This window comes from Pollachius pollachius (assembly GCF_949987615.1).
Source record: "Pollachius pollachius genome assembly, chromosome: 18".
NCBI classification, from domain to species: Eukaryota; Metazoa; Chordata; class Actinopteri; order Gadiformes; family Gadidae; genus Pollachius; species Pollachius pollachius.
In genome coordinates this window covers 12,436,328-12,456,865 of record NC_136951.1, presented here as the reverse complement: position 1 = coordinate 12,456,865, position 20,538 = coordinate 12,436,328, and the positions used below count along the sequence as shown (strand labels likewise).

The following is a 20,538-nucleotide window of genomic DNA, read 5'->3' as shown; positions in this document are numbered from 1 at the left end:
GATCAATTTCAGGCTCCAGGCTCCACCTTCGGATCGTGTGGGTGCGACTGGTGTGCGTGTGGGTGCTGCCGGAGCGTGGACACTGCCGTTGAATCGATCTGCTGCCGAGAGGTCCCTGTCAACCATGACCATCTAATGGTGGGATTAGGTTGCATTACCATGCATAGGGCATTTCGGATGCTGTGCGGCGAGAGAGAGGTTTTGGAAGTGGCCATGCTCTCTCTAAGGGGCAGCGGAAATAAAATAGCAACAAGTCGAAAACGATCTTTCCCCCTCCGTTTTCCTTTGATGCGTTTCAGGAATATCTCCATAAAGACGGACTCATTGTGGAAACGCATCGAGCTGTACAAACGCTGTAGTACCTTCATATTCAAGGCGCTGGTTCTCCACAAAAAAAAGTGGAGCGCATCAAGCCTGCGCGCATCCAGCCTGCGCGCCGCTGTATAAAAACATTCAAGTCGAGGAGGAGATTGCAGTTGAGTTGCACTTTATCAGTAGGCTGTAAACCATGGGATGGAGGCTAAGAGAGACCTGGAATCCCTCTTCAGTATCTCCAGGAGCATCCAATGGGCTACTTGTGATCAATATACACACCTGTCAGTCATAATAAACCAACCATTGGATATTAACCATCAAGAAGTTAGAGAACTTGAGCGTCAAATTAACTAAGGGTACTGCACAAGGTAACATTAATGGAGGTATCATCTTAAGCCAGAATTGAAGTTGTCTTGAAGAATAATGCTAGTTGTCATGTAATGTTTACGTCAGTTCTTTTATTGCAAATCAAAATAGGTACATAATGAACAATGTGATTCTGCAACTGAAATGTCCCAACACACCCGCAAACTGCTAGATTCATTGGAGGAATCATAACTACAAGTCAATTGTATCATTGTATTTGTTGAAGTATCTCATAGGCCCTCAGAAAGAGGATAAAGGTCCACATTTGTATTTAAGTAAATGAACAAAGGATTCTTCAAAAGCCTGAGGTACGTTTGGCCAGTAAACAAATCATGTCTGAAGTCTAGATTAATAACACAAGGCTTTCACAGACAGTGGCTAAACTAATACATTTCAAAAGTTTCACTTGCTGACTCGTGCTTTCTGTGTTAATCAGCCAATAGTGTCCAGGTCCTATTGGAAGATACTCCACATAGACATTGTACCATTGGTCCAACGCTGTGCGTGTAGAGTAGTGATTGGTGCAGGGTAATCCCTCAGCCTCCAGGTGGGGTAATATGAAGCATGGTAAAGGAGATTGTGGACACATTGTGGACACATTTGATGACACATTGTGGACACATGGATGGTAATATTAATCCATCAGAAAACAATCACAACTGACTTTATTTAGCCTCTGCTTCATCCAGAATGAGGCGGTTATGGATAGTGGGGTGGAAACTCTTCTTTCATTCAGTAAGCATACTGGTGATTTATTTAGGTATTTTTTCATCAACAACCTAACATCTTGCGTAGTTTATCTTAATCATTGTATATTATTTCCAGTGAGTTTTAAATGACACATTTTAGCATTAAATATATCCGATATCTTCAAATATAAATAACATATACATATACACATCATTTGAGAATCCCATCACAATTCTGCGGCTGGTGATGTTTGATAAGAAGAGTATTGGAGGTAGCCGCGGATGATGTAAGATATGTCCAGCTGACCTATGACCTCCAAGCCTCTTCTACCCACAGTCGTCCTCATTCGGATTCTGCAGAGCTGCTGTAGACTGAGGGGGGTGCCTGTGGTAAAAGATAGAAAAGTTGTATTGGTCGGACAAGAAGCAACATGCCACCTCGTGGATGGGCCGTTTCCCTAGCGGCGACCTTGGTTCCATCTTGGCTCAAAACAGTAGCAAGCTAACATTTAGAAGCTAACTTTTAGAAACCTTGTCTTCTTCATGTGCTATTCGGGGGTTATCTCCCGATATGTCTCATAATTGTACTTTATTGTTGATGAGTCAATGTCTATTTGGCCAGCCTTATTTCTGCACTGGAACTAGCGGGGTCACCAGATTGCGTGTCACACCCCCAAAGACACACTGGGTGTAATATTACGTGGATGACGTATATTAGAATTGCCCTCGACGTAGCCTTACTCCCATAAGCCTTGAGGCAGGTTCCAGCGGGGGTGCTGGGTTTAGTGTAGTCCATGGGTTTACAGCCGTGGCGGTCTCGGGCCTGCGTGTTCCCGCCAAACTCCACCAGCAGGTTGATGAGGTCGGCTGTTTCGCCGCGCGCCGCGTGGTGGAGCGCCGTTTCCTCCGCCTTGGACGAGTTCACGTCGGCGCCTGAGTGAGGAATAATAATAAAAAGATACTGCTCCATTGCAGGCTACTTGAGTTCTGTCATAATGAAGTGATGATTCTATAATGTTACATATTATTTAAAAATATATAATGAGTGCAGCACTGTACGTTTAAGTGAACACCATTGCTATTCATTACATATATTTATATGATATAACTTAATTAACACAGGGGGAAAGTGCAGTGTGTAGCATTTAGTGGCATCCAGTGGCCAGTTTGAGGATGTCAACCAACTGAAGATACCGAACCTTTCTAACAAGTAGTAGAACCTACGGTGGCCTGTACTGGCCTGTAAGGTGCCAGAAGGTCATCGTCTACGACAGCATGGAGTAGAAAGTATCAAGTGATGAGGTTTCATGATACATTTATAAATTGTATTTAGTTATTTAGTTTGTAAAACTATAGGTCCAGCTGAATCCTGAAGTAAGATGGGCTCTATGGAAGATATGCAGATATAAAGGGCTCATTCTAAGGTTATGAAAAATCACGAGATCTATGTGATATTGTTTTTTATAATGGCAACGTATTCTACACCCTGGACCTTTAACAGAAATGACCCAAAAATGACCCTGAAAAAATGGAAAAACAGTGATACTAATGACCAGAACAAAGACTTTCAACTGTGTTCTACTAACCTGCATTTAGGAGCTCCAGAGCACAGTCCACATGGCCTCTGGCGCAGGCGGTGTGAAGAGGGGGGGTGTGGTCTGTGTCGCAGGCCTCAAGCTCCGCCCCCTTGGTGATCAACAACCTAACAATTTCCACATTACCTGAGGGGGACACGAGACACAAGGCCAAAGAACAGCTGAATCATTAATCATAATCAACAATCATTCATTATTATTAGTGTCATCATTATTAACCATTGACTTACATGCAAAGTAAGGCAACAATTCTGAGCCTGTGTGTAGTATCTGACCTCGTGTGCAGGACTCGTGAAGAGGGGATGCTGGGGGACGTGGGTTAACTTTGGCCCCACGTTTCAGCAACAACTTTACGCAAGCCAAGCTGCCCGCTGCGCAGGCATGACAGAGAGGAGTGCTGCCGTGGATTGTCCGGACGTCCACCTGGGGGCGCCAGGGTGCGAGATGAAAGCACAACGGACCCATGAAACCTTCTGGCAATTGAAAATATGCATTTCATTTATTTACGTATAAAATGTCCTTGGGAACGTGAATTCTAAAGGTGTCAATTCATTTAAGTGGATTAATATCAAGCATCCTTTCGATCAAAAAGGTATTTCAGATCATGTACCACAGAGCTTGGTTGCAAGTAGCCTACGTTTACTATGCATTATTTAGTTATGAATAGGGGCTATGGTCATTGGCCTACAAAGACTCAAACAATGACATAATATAATAATAAAAATAAATATCAAAGAAAAGAAACGGAGCGGCATATAACCAGTTAACATCTGCACACACACACATAGCCTATCGATCACATTATATCTCACTTTACCTGCGCCCCCGCCTCTAACAACATCCGGACACAGTTGGGATGTGCTTGTATGCAGGCCTCATGCAGAGCCGTGATGTTGTCCACAGTCACCATGTTGACCGACGCTCCGCTCTCTATCAGCTGTTTGAGCTGCAGCGCACGGCCCTGGGACGCCGCTTCGTGGAGGGCCGTCCGGTCTGCCCAGGAACCTGGACAGTAGCGCAACAGACCTCTGTCAAAACACCCCCGTCCGACAAACCTATACGTCCGGAAATTAAATTAAGGCAATGACAGCTGCTGTCGCTACTAAGCAAAGTTGAAATAAAACAAAAACAAAAACATTGAACATATAAGGTTACTTTTCTGTGCGTTATGGCATGAATATCAAGTAGCCTATTTGCTTTGAAATTAGCTCACCGGTATCACAAAGAGACGAACGGCGAGCAGCTGTTACTTCCATGATGTCAACAAGAATTTAGCAAGAAATGCATTCTGTACGTATGTCAGCTCGTGGAGTAGTACGTAAGCCCTGCTCCAGGCATATTATTAGGAGGAGCTATGTTGACGGACGGTTTGGGAACGCCAGGCATTGTGGGAGTAGTAGTTTGTTATAGTCAAACGGCTTGTTTCTTTAATTGGTTAAAATTTCATAATTTATTTACTTTTGTTTTACTTTGATTTACTTTTACTTTATTCCATGCCTCGGAAACTTGAAATGTGGTCAGCTCATATAAAATATGCTCAGTTAAAGAAGTATCAATGTCTCGGTTTAGTCATGTCCTGTAAAAAACAAATGCACAGAACTATTCTATATTTCAGTCAATTATTATACTATTACAGCTTTCATCATTTAATTAGGAATACGTTTAATCAATAAAACAAGACAAGGAAAGACTTGGTTTTTCATTCTTTTTTACTTTGCAGTACAGAAATCATTTGAACCCACCATGTTTTACAATGTTAAAAACAGATGACAATACAGGGCTCTCATCAATTCAATACTGATGTAGTCGACATTTGGTCCTTCTAAAGCGAATCACAACCCACCCCCTCCACTCACAACCGCTCTTTAAATGCTTCGTTTTAATTTTTTTTGCATAATACAGGAACTATAATATGTCTCCTTGGATACGTTATATTTACTTAAGCCTCTGCAAACAGGAGCAGGCCGTACGCCTTTATGCTGAACTATATTTGTAATAGTGGCTTGGCTCTCAGAACAGTACGGCACTTTGCTCGGATCGGTCGACAATACTGTCGATGAGACGCCTTACCGAGGTGTAACTTACAGCCATGGATAGTGATGGCTCCTCCCACACCTTTTCACTGCGTAAACTCTCGAATTACCAATCGACACATCTCGCATATTATCTTCTCAGTCGTGCCCGCAAATAAGACGGTTTGTAAAAGGGGACGTTCTAAAAAGCCACTGAGCACTGCAAGACAACATTCAGTAGTACACCACAGAAGAAGCCAAGCCACTTGTTTTTTTACCTCAACCAAAAACAAAATAACAACTCAGGGGACAAATAGCACATGGCTGTTGATGTCACATAACCTCCTCGTACTTCGGCATGACACTATTTAAATCTTCAGATAAAGAAGGACAGCCACACCCCTCCCCCTCCTAATCCCAATCCAATGAACAATTTTATCTACTGATTTGATACATCATTTCTTTTGGCATCTTTGGAATACGTGCTCCTGGTCCGAGGAGAGGAGAGTGTGGAACATGATTGATGATGGTTGTGTGGGCCTAGTGTATAATCGGAACTCAGTGCAACCTTTTGAGAATGAGATTAGAAGAAAATAAAATCAGAACAAAAACCCAGCTCTCAGCCCTGCCCCCCCTACCCACCGACACTCCTACAGCTTCCTGAATGGGCAACATAACAAACTGAAAATCAACTGCCTGCGCTCGCGTGTTTGTGTACATTTTTGAGTACGTTTTTTTTTTTTTTCTCTTCTCCTAGTTGTACGATAAGATCTGGGGGTCGGCGTCAGCCTCGGGGACCGGTGGGTGAGGGGGAGGGTGGAGAGGGGTCGGCGACATCGGGACCCCCGAAATGACCCGGGCCCCTTTATTCAGCGTCGCCGAAGATGTCGTTCTGCTTGCGGTTTATGTCCCCAAAGTCAAAGTCCGTGCCGGTCATCCTCTTGAAGATGTCCTTGATGTCATCGCAGGTGGTCTCAAAGTGAGTGGTGGCGTCGTACGAGCGGGAGATGAAGATCTGGACCGACGGGGAGGGGGGAAAGGCACTCGTTAGGGGCAGCAATAGAAAAGGGGCACGCACAAGATTTAAACCTGCACGGCTGCATGCTCGGACCTCCTCCCTTTTCTGATATAGTGCCCGCATAAATATTCACATACACAGTAGCTCTCTGATAATAACCAAATAGCTTAAAAACATTTTGGTTAAGCCATTCAAAATAATCGCTTATTTCTGACCAAAGGGGACAGGGACTCCATCTTGCTTGTCAATCCAGACAGGCAGGCATATTTTTCTAAATCTAGCTCTCCTTTTTGATGAATGCTCAAATCGTACGTGCAGCAGATTTAACGCAATTCTCCAGGCGATGTCCAAGTTAATAGAAAATAGCCTTTTGCTTCCATTTCAAAAAGGGTTTTGAAATGGCCGACGGGTGTGAGAGGAGTGCTGACCTGGCTATCGGTGCCCATGTCGGTGGGGGCGTACAGGTCGCTGGTGCTAACAAACTTCTGCTCGATGGGCTCCAGCAGGTCCAGGGCCGGTTTCAGCTCCTTCTCGGGCTCGTTGGTCTCCACGGTGGTGCTGATGATGGCCACATACTTACCCTTGGCAGCGACATTGTGCGCACAGGAGACCATGCACACGTAGATGTCTGTGACAACAACGACAACGACGATGAGTTTCCGTTGTTGGCTTCATTGTGGCATTTCATATGCCACTACAGAACAGACATTTGTAAAATAATGACTTCAGTTTCATTCATTCAAGCGACTAACTCTTTTCTGTATTTAGAGTGAAAATCACCCTTTAACCTTAACGACACTCCAAAAAGTGCGCTGTACAAACAAAACACCCCCCCCCCCTTCTCTGCTACCTCATATGACCCGTCAATCTCAAAGGACTTCCTCCCGACGCAGAGGCTTCCTGTGTGTGCTCACCGTGCTTCCTGTTGACCTGGTTCTGGGGGATGATGATCTGGCAGGAGTTGACATCGTTGGTGTTCTTGATGGGGTGGCTCATGACACAGATGGCCCGGATCACCTGGCCCACCTTGTTGGCGCGGTCCATCATGTAGCTGGGGTCACAGATCAGCTGCTTGCAGCGTGCAATCTGTGGAGAGGGGAGAACAGAGAGAGAGTTATGGTAAGGGTGACAAACTGACCAAAGACGAGTGAACATTTATGCGGGGGGGGAAGGTGGGTGGGACCCTAGCGCTCAGTGCACAGGTCCCAGCAACGGTAGCCGGTTTCTAAACAGGATACTGTTCCGGTTCTACTTTTTTCACTGATTTAATTCCTGCGCTACACAAATTCTCTCATTCTCTCTGGTCGTCTCGAGCACTTCCTTGATTACATCGTAGATGTAAACCATGACCAACATCAAAGTGTAAACTGACGCATTGCCAAGCAGTTACTGGTTAGGGCATTACTGCGTTTGTGTGGTGCAACTTAGTTAACCTCAAGTTTGAAACAAATTGGTGGTTACCAGGGACTGAGAAAGGAATTCATGCATAAACTAAGTAACAAACGCATAGCTTGGCAACCAAGTGCAGAATCCTTTATTAAATGGGGACCATTGTGCTTGAGTATCTTCTGATACAAGAGAACTGCTTCATAGAATCTGGTCCCATTTGGAGTACATGAATCCTAAACAGATGACGTCAATGCGCCAACATCTCTGCTAATTTCTATCACGAAAAAATGAGGCTGCACACTGTGATTTTAAAACCCGCCTTTGGAGCACTGATGTGAAATGATGCCAAGCATGATGACCATTTAAGTATCCAACTTAGGATGACTGCAATTTGAACGCCGGTTTAAAAAAAAAGCATGTAATTCAAAGCACGGGATTTTTCCCTTGGTGAATGAAACCAATGTAACGTCTTTCTTACCTCTCCTTCAGACTTGACCCCGACCACCTTGCCGTCCTCCACGATTATCTCCTCAATGGGCTTGTTCAACATGTAGATCCCTCCGTAGATGGCGCTTAGCCTGGGAGGGACAAACCCCCCGTTCAAAGAAAGACCCAGGACAATGGCCTCATACATAATGATGCAAGGAATGGTTGTCATGATTGATATCTGCTCACACCGTTGTGCTTTGGAACACGACCTATACCAAGTAATTATCCTTAGTAACTGAGATCTTCAAAGACCTTCTAGAAAAGTGTGCAGATTACAACGTAGTCTAAAATATACGAGTAAAACACATTCATAGCAGAAGTCCTGTTTTGTCCCGTGTAGGGTCCAAAAGGACCTTTTAGAATTCAGAGTTACATCTTTCAGAATACAATCTACAGGCCAAGCATTCTTTTCAAAGTGTAACCCTAAATTGTTTTTTCCCTGTCACATGGTCAAACCTATCCGCTATTGGCTGGGGGCAGGGTGGGGGGGGGGGGGGGGGGGGGGTTTAGGGGGGTAGGCTCACCTGGCAAAGCCCTGGGGCAGCTCCCCCAGCCCGTAGAGGGGGTAGAGGTAGGGGCTCTTGCCGTATCTGGCCAGAGATTCGCTGTACAGCTTTATCCTGTTGACAGAATCCAGGCAGGGTTCATCCAGGTATCTGAAACACAAGGAGCACATTGGGGATTCATAAACTCTCTATTGGGATGCAGCAAATCTCTACCTCCTCCGAGTTCTCTCTGCAATGTGTACCAGCACAGTAACAAGATATTGGTACTGAAATGAGAAAAGCGAGACACGCGATCATCTATAAAATGAAAATAGAAAAACAAAGCATATCCGAAAACAGTCACGCTGTTGACTGTAAGCCTATCCCACACACACACCCTTTAAAGTAGACCTACTCGTCTGTGCGGTAGAGGGCGAGCGAGTGGCCCGTGAAGTCGATGACGTCCTGGCCCAGGTCGAACTTCTTGTACACGTCCCTCATGGTGGTCTTGTTGGGGTCCACACCGTCCAGGGTTTTGGGGTCGTTCTGGTCAAAGTTGCTCACGAAGCCTAGGAACTTTTTGAAGCGCCTCTTCTCAAACAGCCCCATCAGACCTGCCGCACGAGAAGGGCACATCGTTAACAAACTACAAACTAGCTCGACAACAAACTAGCTCGACAAGTCTCCGACCTTGTATTAAGTAGTCTATGCCATTTTGTCACCTTCAATAAACTAACACCATTATTGAAAAAAAACAAAAACTGAAATAATTATACGAGTCTAGCCAACTAGCAATGACACACACTTGAACCCACCCTGTCGAGTCTTGACTTAAAGACGCTGTAGGCAAGATTTAAGAGCCATCATTTTCGTATAAATCGTTAGACATACCATAGCCAGGTGTTGGCCAGTCAGCTGTTAGTGAGTGCAATGCTCTATTAGAATATCTGTTCTGAATGAACGCATGCCTCTATAAGACCATTCGGAATAAAAACTGCTCCCGGTCCATCTTTAAGCAAGCTGGCCGTCCCTTTCCTGATTGGTTCGGGGGAACCCGTCTTGTCCTTCAATAACATTCACGCACACGGCGTTATCTTGCTACAGCACAGGTGCTTGACTGCAACACTCCTCATTGGTGGGGAAGATGGTAGGGAGGGAGCAGAGAAGGAGGGCGCGTTTTGAGCTTATTTTCTAAACTATTCTCTCTATTCCCTTTCCAACTCTGGATCTCACATACACCACCTTTACCATCCCCATTCTACTGGCCAAGGACCCATCACGACAGCCCAGCCCTGACCAGTGGGGACTTACTGGATGCCAGAGCCTCCGTCTCTGTGGAGGGGACCTTGTAGATGCTGCCCTTCTTGTACACGTAGCTGCCCTCCACCACCTTGAAGTCCAGGTAGCGGGTCACCTCTGTGATGAGCAGCATGCGCACCAGCTGACCTGCGCACACACACACCCTTAGGTACACTATACAGTTCCACTCCTGACAAGTCTGAATGCATGTGTGGGTTTTAATGAGTTATGATAATCCATACAATACTGGAAAAGTGTATTACCAGGCTGCATGATTGAAAATCACGATTTTATTTTCAATAGAAATGTTTATGGCACTCAATTACCTGATACAGAAGGAAAAACAACATAAAAATAGGATGGTGCCTGACATAGGATCAACAGAGAGGGAACCCTCCTGTTTTTACCTTAAATGGAACAGCTTCATGAATCTCAACACTGAACATTAAAATAAATCAACTGCAGCCTCTTGTCTTCTCTTACTTACACAACCTGCTTTTCTGTGTGTTTTTCTGTGAGTAAGATGTAGAGGGGTAGGTATGCTTCTTAAAATGCAAACCACCGTCAACAACACAAATCTGTCAACATTTTTAGGCTTCAGTGAGGAATAGAGAGATGTTACGGCAACATTTCAGAAAGGGCCAAAACACCCTTTCTGGAACTTGTAGCAGGAATCAGAGGTGTTTCCTTGTGAGTCATTTATAAAAATATTACACTGCTGAGAAGACAGATGGATTCCACATACACTTTGTAACGGTAGTTTCCATGTTCGATAACTAAAAGTAGATCAACACTCGAATCTAATATGATTAATCCTGCAGCCCCATTTACCAGATATGAAACAAGAAATGGTAAATGGACTGCATTTATAATGCACTTTTCTGACCAGTGGCAACTCAAAGCCTTTTTCAATGAGTGCCTCACATTCACACACAGTCAAACACCCAGGGCGGTGTCAACCATGCAAGGGAACAGCTGGCACGCATCCCTATGAGCCACTTCCTAACTATTCATCACGTCTCACTAGTGGCTGTGGGCCGCGTAGTTTGGGGAGATGTCGCGTACCATTGGCCATGAGGAACTTGGGGATGAGATCCACATTCCAATCACGGCCTTTTCCCATTGACTCAGGAGGGGTGCCGGGGATGTTGAAGCGCTTGTAGAGCTGTGGGAAGGACAGACAGACGCAAGGAGGTAGGGTCAAGACTAAGGATGGGGTAAAGAAATTGATACATTTGTATTGGGATTGTTTGATTCCGCAACATTTCGTCAGTTTGACAAAAAAAAATTAAAAAAGTGCTTTATAGCTAAAAGAAAATGAAAGCCGCAAACTTCTCTGATGCCTAAGTGGAAGCAGGCAGGGCAGGTATTTCCATTCACTAACACAAAAGGATGGCTTTGTGGCTTGTAACCAGGGAGCTCAACATGCGGACCTACCCTTTTGTTTGCGTTATGATTTTTAAAAAAGGGAGGATCGGGCCCATTAACCACCTTCGGTAGGGTGTGGCCGCGGTAGGTTGATGGCAGTTCTCATTTATATTCATCGAGCGGGAGGGTCAGCGGTCAACTTACGTCTTCCAGAGGGGTGATGGACGCGCTCTCGCCCCCGTAGTACGAGTTGCGGTCCATGTGGAGCACCTTCTTGCCCTTCACCGACATGATGCCAGACAGAATGCATTCCTGTTGGACCAGACGACGTTAAGCCAATTAGATAAACAGCAGAGGCCGACATTACAACGCTCTCCTCACAGCAATCCTCTAGACACATTCAACGACAAAATGCGGTTACAGCAAGATGTCATGATGAAGGGAATTTCTAGTCCTGTGTTGTGCACTGGGTTCATTTCATCGGACGGATACAGAGGTATTAATATAAAGGGGGGTTTAATATCATTAAAGGAAAATGTGGAGAACCCTACTAAATTATGAAATGGTTACCAATGCTCGACCACTGAATAACCTCAAAAGAGTAATCTGGTCGGATTTAATAGTTTAAATAAAGTGTATTCGATAATGTTTATACACTAAATATCCAAAAGAAAAGCACCCTTTAAACATTTCCAAAACAGGATCAGACATGGGCTTTGGCAGCACGTAAGGGAAAACATGCGTATTTCAGTTAAGAGTCTGGCCTTTCTGACCACAGGGCCAGTAAGCCTACAGCAGGGGAGTAGTAGAGGAACGCACCCAGTCATGTGATTTCAATGGACTTTATTCTGGATCATTCCCTTGCTACTTAACAAGCTACGCAGACCTCTGCACAAATTTCATCTAAATGTTGCATTTTTTACTGATTCAATTAATATTCAATTAAAAATAGCCATAGAAGAGAATGTTAGAAGAGTTTTTATTTCTGATCCACATTTCATCAAGAATAAATAATTTGAAGCGAGGGTCCTAGCCCAAAAATGTGTTGGCAAAGCAGGAGTTATGCAATGTTTTCTTAGCAGGAGAATTTTAGGGGCAAAGCCAAGTTCTGATTTTTTGATGTAACCCTCTTCTGGGTTTTGTGGTCAAAACAGCCCAAAGGAAAGAGGTTATAACTGAACACCGGCTTCTATGGTAAAAGGAACCAGGCATTCATTATGGGAAACAAAGCATCTCTGCCCCACTCTCTCATGGTTTTTGTTTTTATCCTTCCGACACTCAAATTCGGAACAATAGATAGGTGACTTAGTTAGTTCATTATAGCCAGCTTAAAAAGGGGGAGAAGAAACAAGCTGACACTTCTTACAGGGTTAGAAAACTATGAAGGGTGCTTTCTGTAAAGAGTGTCCTGAATAAGAAAATAGGGAATGAAAACCCTACCACGCAACGCTTCCCTAGGCTGGTCATGTACACTGCCTAGTCAACATCCTTTCACAATAAAGACCCTGTGGCTGGGGTACTAGAATCAGATAATATATTGGACACTTATAACAGACACTCCCTGACTTCAAATCAGCGGTCTTGGCAGTTGGATTATTGCAAACATGGCATTAAGCAAGACATGTTCCATATAGGGTAACAGCTAGTGCAGTCATACACATTTTACACACAAAATAAAACAAAACAGGGAATTAATGGTGAAGCAATATTTCCTTCAACGTCTGGGAAGAGTGTCTGCATTAACATTATCCCGAAATAGCTGGAAGACAAGGATCATCAGATCACTGGGCGTCGATAACGCCCACACCACCCACGGGGGAAATCTCTTGGGTGAAGGGAGATGCCTTGTGCTTACGTCCTCTGATTGACTTGTGATCAAGGCCCGCCCAACGGCCGTGCCAAACCCAAGGCCCTGAGAGACACTTGTTGACGTGCTGAGTGCAGGACATTGAGAATAGCGTCAGGCAGAAAAAGGAAGCCGAGCGAGCACATGGGAGGGATAAACTGCTCCCGGGTTCAATCTTCCGAAAATTCTGACACTGCGTCAGTGATTTTAATACAGATGGGCTGAGCGAGACAAAGAGTGATTTAAGAGGGCAGCATATAATTATCTCTGTGTTGCTGTTTACAAGACAAGCATAACATTTACTAGAAGCCACTTTATCTGTGCTGTAAGATCAATGCTAAAGTCTTGCTAAGTTTTTCTCAAAAGATTTTTGTGACGCTAGCCCACCTTAAAGTTATAAACCTGCTACATTCTTACCACAAAAAAACTATGAACAAGATACTGTGATATAAACTATCCATCTATCTACCTACATACATATCTATCCATCCATCTATACTTAAAAAGGGGAACCGGTTGGTTCTTGTCAATGCTGACTTAACTGACAACAAAAAGGGGAACTGGTTCAACCTCATGTACAGCTGGCCATGTCACAGGCACACAACAGCATTAGAGATGTGTAAAAATGCACACATGACTATCTGTCTCCAACGGAGGTCACTGGTGTAGTTTCAGTTGCCTTGACGTGGTCAACCACACCCATCCGAGAGCTAACACAGTGGACACCAATGTTTAAATTCCAGCCCTCCTCTACAGGGCTGCCAAATCATGAGCTCTACAGTCGGAACAGCAGAAAGCCAGCGATGAGCACTTCCTGTTGGCTAGGAGCAACGTGGAATGTACATCGGAAGGAATGACCAAACCAACACTAGCGTTAACAATGACAGTTGTATCAGGTCCCCGGATAACAAATTGCAGGTGAATTGCATTCCCCGGTTTGAGCGACAGGACACTGTACGTAGGCCATTATGTAAAGTGCTATACTCATCACGAGTTGTACACTTGCTGCGATCTGTCCCGGATGCATAGTTGACCGAGGTTAAGACGGGACAGTGTAGGGTTATATTTATATTGTTCATCGATGGTTAACCATTAACGTGTAGCACATAAAATGATTTCAACAACTTCAGTAGTACTAGTAGATCGCCCGACAACTTCTACGCATCAAGGGCATGCATTGCCCAAATCAGTGATCCACATCAGATCATTCACATTACAATCGAGAGTTTAACGTGTGTTGCTATCCTAGTATCCCGTCACATGATCCCGACACGAGGCACTGCCATTGCACGGTCTGTTGATTCAGCAAAGCAATAAAGGGAGGAAGCTTAGCCTTGCTCCAAATATGACAGTGTGTTCACTTCCAGAAATAAGACCCGTCAGCAAAGTTAAGTTATCATTATTGTTCACTTTTGCGGGCTCAGTCCAGCGGCCAATAATTGATTCGAAAACATTATTGTTCTTCTAAGACGGTAATAGTCCTACCAGGTTATAATACCTTCTCATGTATTTCGCTAGTGTGTTTATTTTTACGGTTTTAGGAGGTTTAAGGAAGCATCGGACCTTCCAATGCAGCTCTTCTCTACGACTCCCAAGTCAACACTACCCTCTCGAGCTCCCGTTTAACCAACAGCATCCACAAGTGTCCGAAGTTGAGACCAAGGCACAAACATAGGCTTCTCGAATAAACTTTACACTTGTGTTTTTTCCCCAAGTAGTACGTTAACCCAAAGACAAAACGACTTGCGCCTTTGTCTCAACTGACGGGGGCGGTGTTGAGGCGTACAGAAGCGATGCTCCTGCAAGAGCCGAGTCGTCCTCACCTCATTAAAGCCTAAAAATAAGCACTTCATAGCCAGCAATGAGGTTGTAATGAACCGTGGTAGGATATATCATTATCAATTAATGCCTTCAAATGAATTAATGGTCGCTGAAATCGCCCCGCAGTAGTGAACTGGAGCCCTTGCTCCCGGGGCCGTGGTACAGCCTACGGTGTGCCACAGAGTGTCAGTTCCGCACAGAGCCTAGCCTAGCTAACCATGATCTGAATCCGCTTCTTCAACAGGGGAAAACATTTAAAGACATCCACATCGCTCCGTGTGGCCACATGCACAGTGTATATTGTAGTTACGCAGAGCGGCACCGAATACCGAATACATGTGAGACACGTCGTAACCCAACGACTAGCCAGCTTAATGTCAGGTCGACCGACAAGCTAATCATCGCGAAAGCCTCCCTTAGCTGTCCCTTATGGTGGGGGACGTTAGCTGTCACAGTCTGCATTACTGTTGAAATACTTGAAAAGGATATTCCAACATTTCCCCCATAGTGCACAAAGTGACCGGATCGGGAAAAAAAACCAAAAATGTACGTGTCACTAGGAGCACGGTATTAGCGGCTAGCGTTAACTAGCCCGTTGACGTAGTGATGATTAGGCCCATTTGGTGTAATGTTAGAGGAAACGGTGTCGCGCGCTGCGACAAGAACAGCATGCAAAGGATTATAACTCTTAAAGACAGAACAATCGGTATAGTCGGTGTTGCTCACCGTCAGCCCGGTGCCCAAAACGATAACGTCGTATTCTTCATTCATTTTTCCAAGTCTTTGCTTTTCTACTCCAGAGTATATCGGTCCGAAGAAAATGGAGACCCGCCGCAAAGCTGACAAATAGAATCGGGCCTCCCTCCTCAACGTCAAATAGACACGGGCCTCCCATACTTGCTAGGAAGAGGGAGGGTCATTAATTGTAGCGTTATGCCGGTCTATCACAACGCCATTTCCGGTGTCTAATTTACTTTTAGCTGGGGTATGCCCGTTAACAGTTTTTGGAGCGAGATATTAGAACTTAAAAATAAAAACATGAACAGGAGAATTCTTATGGATTCTTTCCAAATAATATGAGAAAAAAATAACCGAGACACGTAACGGAAACGGATGTACCTCTTTCAATAAGTCCCGCCTTCTCCCTCACTAATAACGCTCATTTAGAGCATCCCGTACCAGGCATTCCGTCATGAGATGAGAACGACTGGGACGAGGTTTGGAAGAGATACGGGCGTCTCACATGGGAGGAGCTTATCGTCATGTCCCTGAAATACTGTCAGTGTATCGACCAAATTCATATTTTTCAGTATAAAACAAGGCCCTGCATGCAGATGCAGCTTTACATGGGTAGCACATATGTACCTTCAAAACTAACTGACATGGTGCATGCCATACTCAAATTAACTAGTTTTTTGAATTACCCAATAAGCTTCCCAAATTCCACAAAGTGATATATTGCTTTTAAATACATTATTTCTCATCTTATTGTTTCACATTTGCTGTCAAGCACCCCAAGTAGGCTTTTATCAATGGCATCATAGTATACATTATGTGTAGTGGAGATGCTTATATTTGACAAGGAATAAAATCGATTAAAAAAAAAAAATCTAATCCAAGCGACCCAAGCAATGTATTCATTAATCCTGTATAATCATGTACATTTCTTAGGAAACAAATCATCAAATACTTCACTGTTTAGTTTTACATTACATATTTTATTTTAAATTTTTAACACAGTGGATCAATTTACGTTCCATTTTTTTTTTTAGTTTCTAGCTTATTCAACCTTGCTCCTGTTCAAACACTGCCAGTATGTCTGGCTTCTTGGCCAGTTGACGCGCCGTGGTGCCCGACGCGTCCTCCGCGTCCCCGAGGCCCAGCTGGAGCAGGGTCCTGGCCGCGTCCGCATGCTGGCCAATGGAGGCCATGTGCAGAGCTGGTGGTCGATCAGACAACAAGTGGGAGAGTGTGTTTATTGTGGTCACCAAATAGGGTGTCCTTGTGTAGCTGTTGCTGGCTCCAGTGTGTACACTATAACACTTCACCTTTGTGGTTGAACTGGTGTCCGTGTGTGTGTGTGTGTGTGTGTGTGTGTGTGTGTGTGTGTGTGTGTGTTTCGACATTGTAAGCTGACTATGTTTTATTTTATAAAACGGATCAGAGGTTCTTCATCTTTTTGGGGCTAAGGCACACCACAATCCCAACCAGATATGCAAGCTACCCCAACTAGAAGATGCAGGAAAGATTATGAAAAATACACATAAAAAATGCACATAAACCCCTTATTGCCATGTGAATTTCCCTGGAGATAGTAATGAAGAGGAATTGCATTATTGGCCAAAAATATGCATTAAAATGGATCAAGAACTTTCATCAAGTGTAACAATGAAAAAGATTATAAATCTTACCAGGAACAGGAACTGGACCTACTTTAAATACATCTTTCGCTAGCTCACTATCGCTGGGTAACCTATGAAAGGAATTTGAATTGAATTCCATTGGCTAAGTCACCTAACACCTAAACTGGCCTCAAGGCACACCAGTCTGAGAACCACTAAAAATCCATGTTCTTAAAACCAATAAGCCTATCCTGGTGTAATCAAGCAGTTCTTCTTTAAACCAGCAGTCTAGAGCAACAAGTGCTCACATGATAAGTGTGACCATGGCTGTAAAGTGAAGTACTCAAGTGACTCAGCTCTCTATTCAATTCTATTCACATTGATGTTATTCATTTGTCCATTGAACAGTGGTAAATCATGGTCATTGTGGAACAGTGAACATAGTATTTTCTCTACCGCTTCTCCCCTTCTTGTCCTTCACATATAAATCTGCTCCAAGAGACAGCAGTGTTGCTATGGTACCGGTGTGTCCTTCCTGAAAATGAACACAAAGGATATCTCTAATGAAAGGAGAATACATGTTATTTGTAGTTTGCAGGTCTCATTTGTTTAAAATTCAAATCTGGTTTCAAGTAATCTGATCAAAGGCTGAATTGCTAATGATTTGTAGAATTTAGTGCGTGGAGATCAGGACAGAGGCAAAATAAGTGATCGTACAATTAGGAATGAAACTTGAGGTCATAAAATATTCAATTTATAATATTTACTTAAGATACTGTTACATTTTTCTTTTTATTCTGCCCTCCAGTTCTTTGAATCTAATGTGAAGAAAATCGCAGTAAACGACAGATTAGCACGTTAAAGTAACACCTACCGATAAATTTAACTGAAAGCAAAAAAGCATGAAAACAATTTTTTTTTTTCAGGCTGACCTTAGCAGCATAATGCAGAGCAGTAAACTGTAGACCAGTAGCTGTCTGGTTCACGTCAACCTTGAGTTCCTTCACAAGGAACTCTAGTGCCTCCTCTTGGCCAGTTACTGCAACTTGATGTATGGACTGACACCCCAGTTTATCAGATGCGGTCGGAGATGCCTTATCACATACATACATACGTGTATACACACAAAACACACACACACACACACACACACACACACACACACACACACACACACACACACACACACACACACACAATATTAGAACCTTGTTTCTACTACGAAATAAATGTAATTTGTCTAATAAATCCCACTTTAGATTAATATCTAAAGCCTGATGGCAGAAAAGCTCAAACTGCGTGAACTAGGTGTTTCACTTTATTTCGCTTCATTTTGGTTCGACCAATCATGTGTCTGTTTCCCAAAGCGCAAAATGAGTGAACCCAAACTACAAGCTGAAAATTGTGAAAAAGTTTCATCCCATGCGCAAATTACTTCTTCTGCGGTAAAATATCAATGAAACAAGGAAACAAGAAAACTCAGAAGGTGTACTGCTATAACGTAGATACATGTACCCCATGTATCTCGAGAAGCATTTTTCCCACGGCTATGTGTCCGTTCCGAACCGCGTCCATGAAAGGTGTGACACCACAGCTGTCTGCACTGTCTGAAATATAGCCACATCTGGAAGAAGCCCATCAGTTTTTCATTAAAAAATTGATAATCACACATAATAGACAAATATGTATGTTTACTACTGATATAGTTTCTATATGAGCAAAGCTAGCAAGCAAATATGGGTAAATCACTATAGTTCTATTCCATTTTACACATTCTAGCAAGTGGATTCATTTGCAATGTTTCAAGCACTTGTGGTGCATAGCAACTCAAAAAAATGCCCTCAGTGGGGTCTTTAAAATAATTCATAACATTGAAACCAATCGGGGATAGGCCTACCTCTGTAGCAATATGTTTACAACCTCCTCACAACCATGCATAGCTGTGAAACAATCAGAAAATACAGAATTAAAACAATTATGCACAACAGAGGCCGGGTGTCTGTCGTAGTGTAAAGAACTAGATTTGTTTGTGACTTAAGTGCTTTGGAGGTCAATTGTAAAGTTGCTTTTAAATGGTTTGCAGATAAAACCCATATGGGTTTAGTAGACACTGCAAAAGTGTTACTTCAAATTAAACAGTAATATGTAATTTTACAATATACTTGTGTTTTGCCCAATATAACATCGTTCCAGTTAATTGCTCAGCGACCTATGCTGCTCATCATACCTACCAGAGATACTTTACCTGCAGTGTGCAGCGGTGTCCTGAGGATCTTGCTCTCGGTTTTCCACACACAAGGAGCAACCTGTAGGAGGTGCTGCACGACCAGTGGATCTCCCTCTCTACATGCGATGTGGAAACAGTTCCAACCATCTTTATTCTTCAAAAAGGGGTCCGCTCCGTGTGAAAGTAGCTCTTGGATGACCTCGAGGCTTCGGCGAGTACACGCCATCATAAGAGGGGTCCTGAAAAGCAAATAATATTTGTGATCGGTTTAACGTAACACGTAAACAAAAGGTCCTTCGAGCCGGATTTGAACCAGCGACCTAAGGATTTCAGCTGTTAGCCACTACAGTCCTCCGCTCTACCAACTGAGCTATCGAAGGCGGTGATTCCATTCATAGATGCATCCATTTTTCTAATAAAGCAATTGTGCAATTCAATATTTCCTACAAAATAGAATTCGACTTATTTTTTCACTCACCAGTCGGCCTTTTTTAAACAATCGACTTTGGCCCCGTTATTAAGCAAATACACCACACACGCAATTTGACTCATGGACGAAGCCTCGTGCAGCGGTCTTTTATAATCGCTGTTGTACACTTCTATATCCATTCCGATTTCATTGATTAGGAATTCCATCACTTGTAAATGTCCGTGGCGGGCGGCATAGTGCAGTAAGGTATCTCTGGAACTCCCGAAGTGTTTCCCGTTGACAGCGAGTGCAGCATCGCTAGATGCTAGTTGTTGTTTGAGTGCAGATAGTTGTCCCTCCTGTGTAAGCTTTACCAAAACGCTCCATGCGTTTTCTTTCATATCTACTATAGAACTCGTGCTTCAATCGCACAAAAAGTTTTAACTTCAGTATTTTGTGTATCTCTTGTAGCTGTTGGTTTTAATCATGCCGTCTGACAGAACATCACTGGCTGTGGGACAAATATTCGATGGCCGATCATACGCATACAATAGAATAAACTCTCAGATTTAATATTTTAATTGTTAAATAAAAAAGGTTTTGGTGGTTTCGTAACTGATCTTTGTCTATAAAGTGTTTATATTGTATTCGTGCATTATCACTATTTATTCTTTAAGATTGATTAAAATACAAAATATAGCCTATGGGCGAAACTCTTGTCGGCCCTTTCGTAGGCGCAGCGTTATGGGGATTGTAGTTCATATAATATTTTTCGTTTGGGCATCTGAAGGTTTGATTACTTAACAAACAAATGAACAGCTCAATGTTTAGGTTATTAGATGCTATGTTAGCCTCATTCGTTGGACAT

The 20,538-nt window shown here is 43.4% G+C and overlaps 3 protein-coding genes across 3 annotated transcripts; all 3 read right to left on the bottom strand.

The window, feature by feature from the left end:
- Nucleotides 1-1,329: 1,329 nt before the first annotated feature.
- Nucleotides 1,330-4,294, bottom strand: LOC307089809 (ankyrin repeat and SOCS box protein 13-like). The gene is made up of 6 exons (XM_079756239.1): nucleotides 4,179-4,294; nucleotides 3,783-3,970; nucleotides 3,241-3,388; nucleotides 2,957-3,091; nucleotides 2,112-2,303; nucleotides 1,330-1,755 (listed from the first exon to the last, which is right to left on the bottom strand). The coding sequence occupies exons 1-6, from the start codon at nucleotides 4,219-4,221 to the stop codon at nucleotides 1,598-1,600; spliced, it is 864 nt and encodes a 287-aa protein (XP_079612365.1). The 5' UTR covers nucleotides 4,222-4,294; the 3' UTR covers nucleotides 1,330-1,597.
- Nucleotides 4,295-4,656: 362 nt separating this feature from the next.
- gdi2 (GDP dissociation inhibitor 2) lies at nucleotides 4,657-15,544 on the bottom strand. Its single transcript, XM_079756119.1, has 10 exons — nucleotides 15,419-15,544; nucleotides 11,230-11,337; nucleotides 10,723-10,822; nucleotides 9,670-9,804; nucleotides 8,774-8,972; nucleotides 8,398-8,529; nucleotides 7,863-7,962; nucleotides 6,910-7,081; nucleotides 6,424-6,623; nucleotides 4,657-5,992 (listed from the first exon to the last, which is right to left on the bottom strand). Exons 1-10 carry the CDS (start codon nucleotides 15,461-15,463, stop codon nucleotides 5,843-5,845), a joined length of 1,341 nt encoding a protein of 446 aa, XP_079612245.1. The 5' UTR covers nucleotides 15,464-15,544; the 3' UTR covers nucleotides 4,657-5,842.
- Nucleotides 15,545-16,447: 903 nt separating this feature from the next.
- Nucleotides 16,448-20,162, bottom strand: ankrd16 (ankyrin repeat domain 16). Its single transcript, XM_079755431.1, has 7 exons — nucleotides 19,740-20,162; nucleotides 19,280-19,500; nucleotides 18,932-18,974; nucleotides 18,550-18,658; nucleotides 17,967-18,128; nucleotides 17,491-17,569; nucleotides 16,448-16,631 (listed from the first exon to the last, which is right to left on the bottom strand). The coding sequence occupies exons 1-7, from the start codon at nucleotides 20,069-20,071 to the stop codon at nucleotides 16,477-16,479; spliced, it is 1,101 nt and encodes a 366-aa protein (XP_079611557.1). The 5' UTR covers nucleotides 20,072-20,162; the 3' UTR covers nucleotides 16,448-16,476.
- Nucleotides 20,163-20,538: the final 376 nt, after the last annotated feature.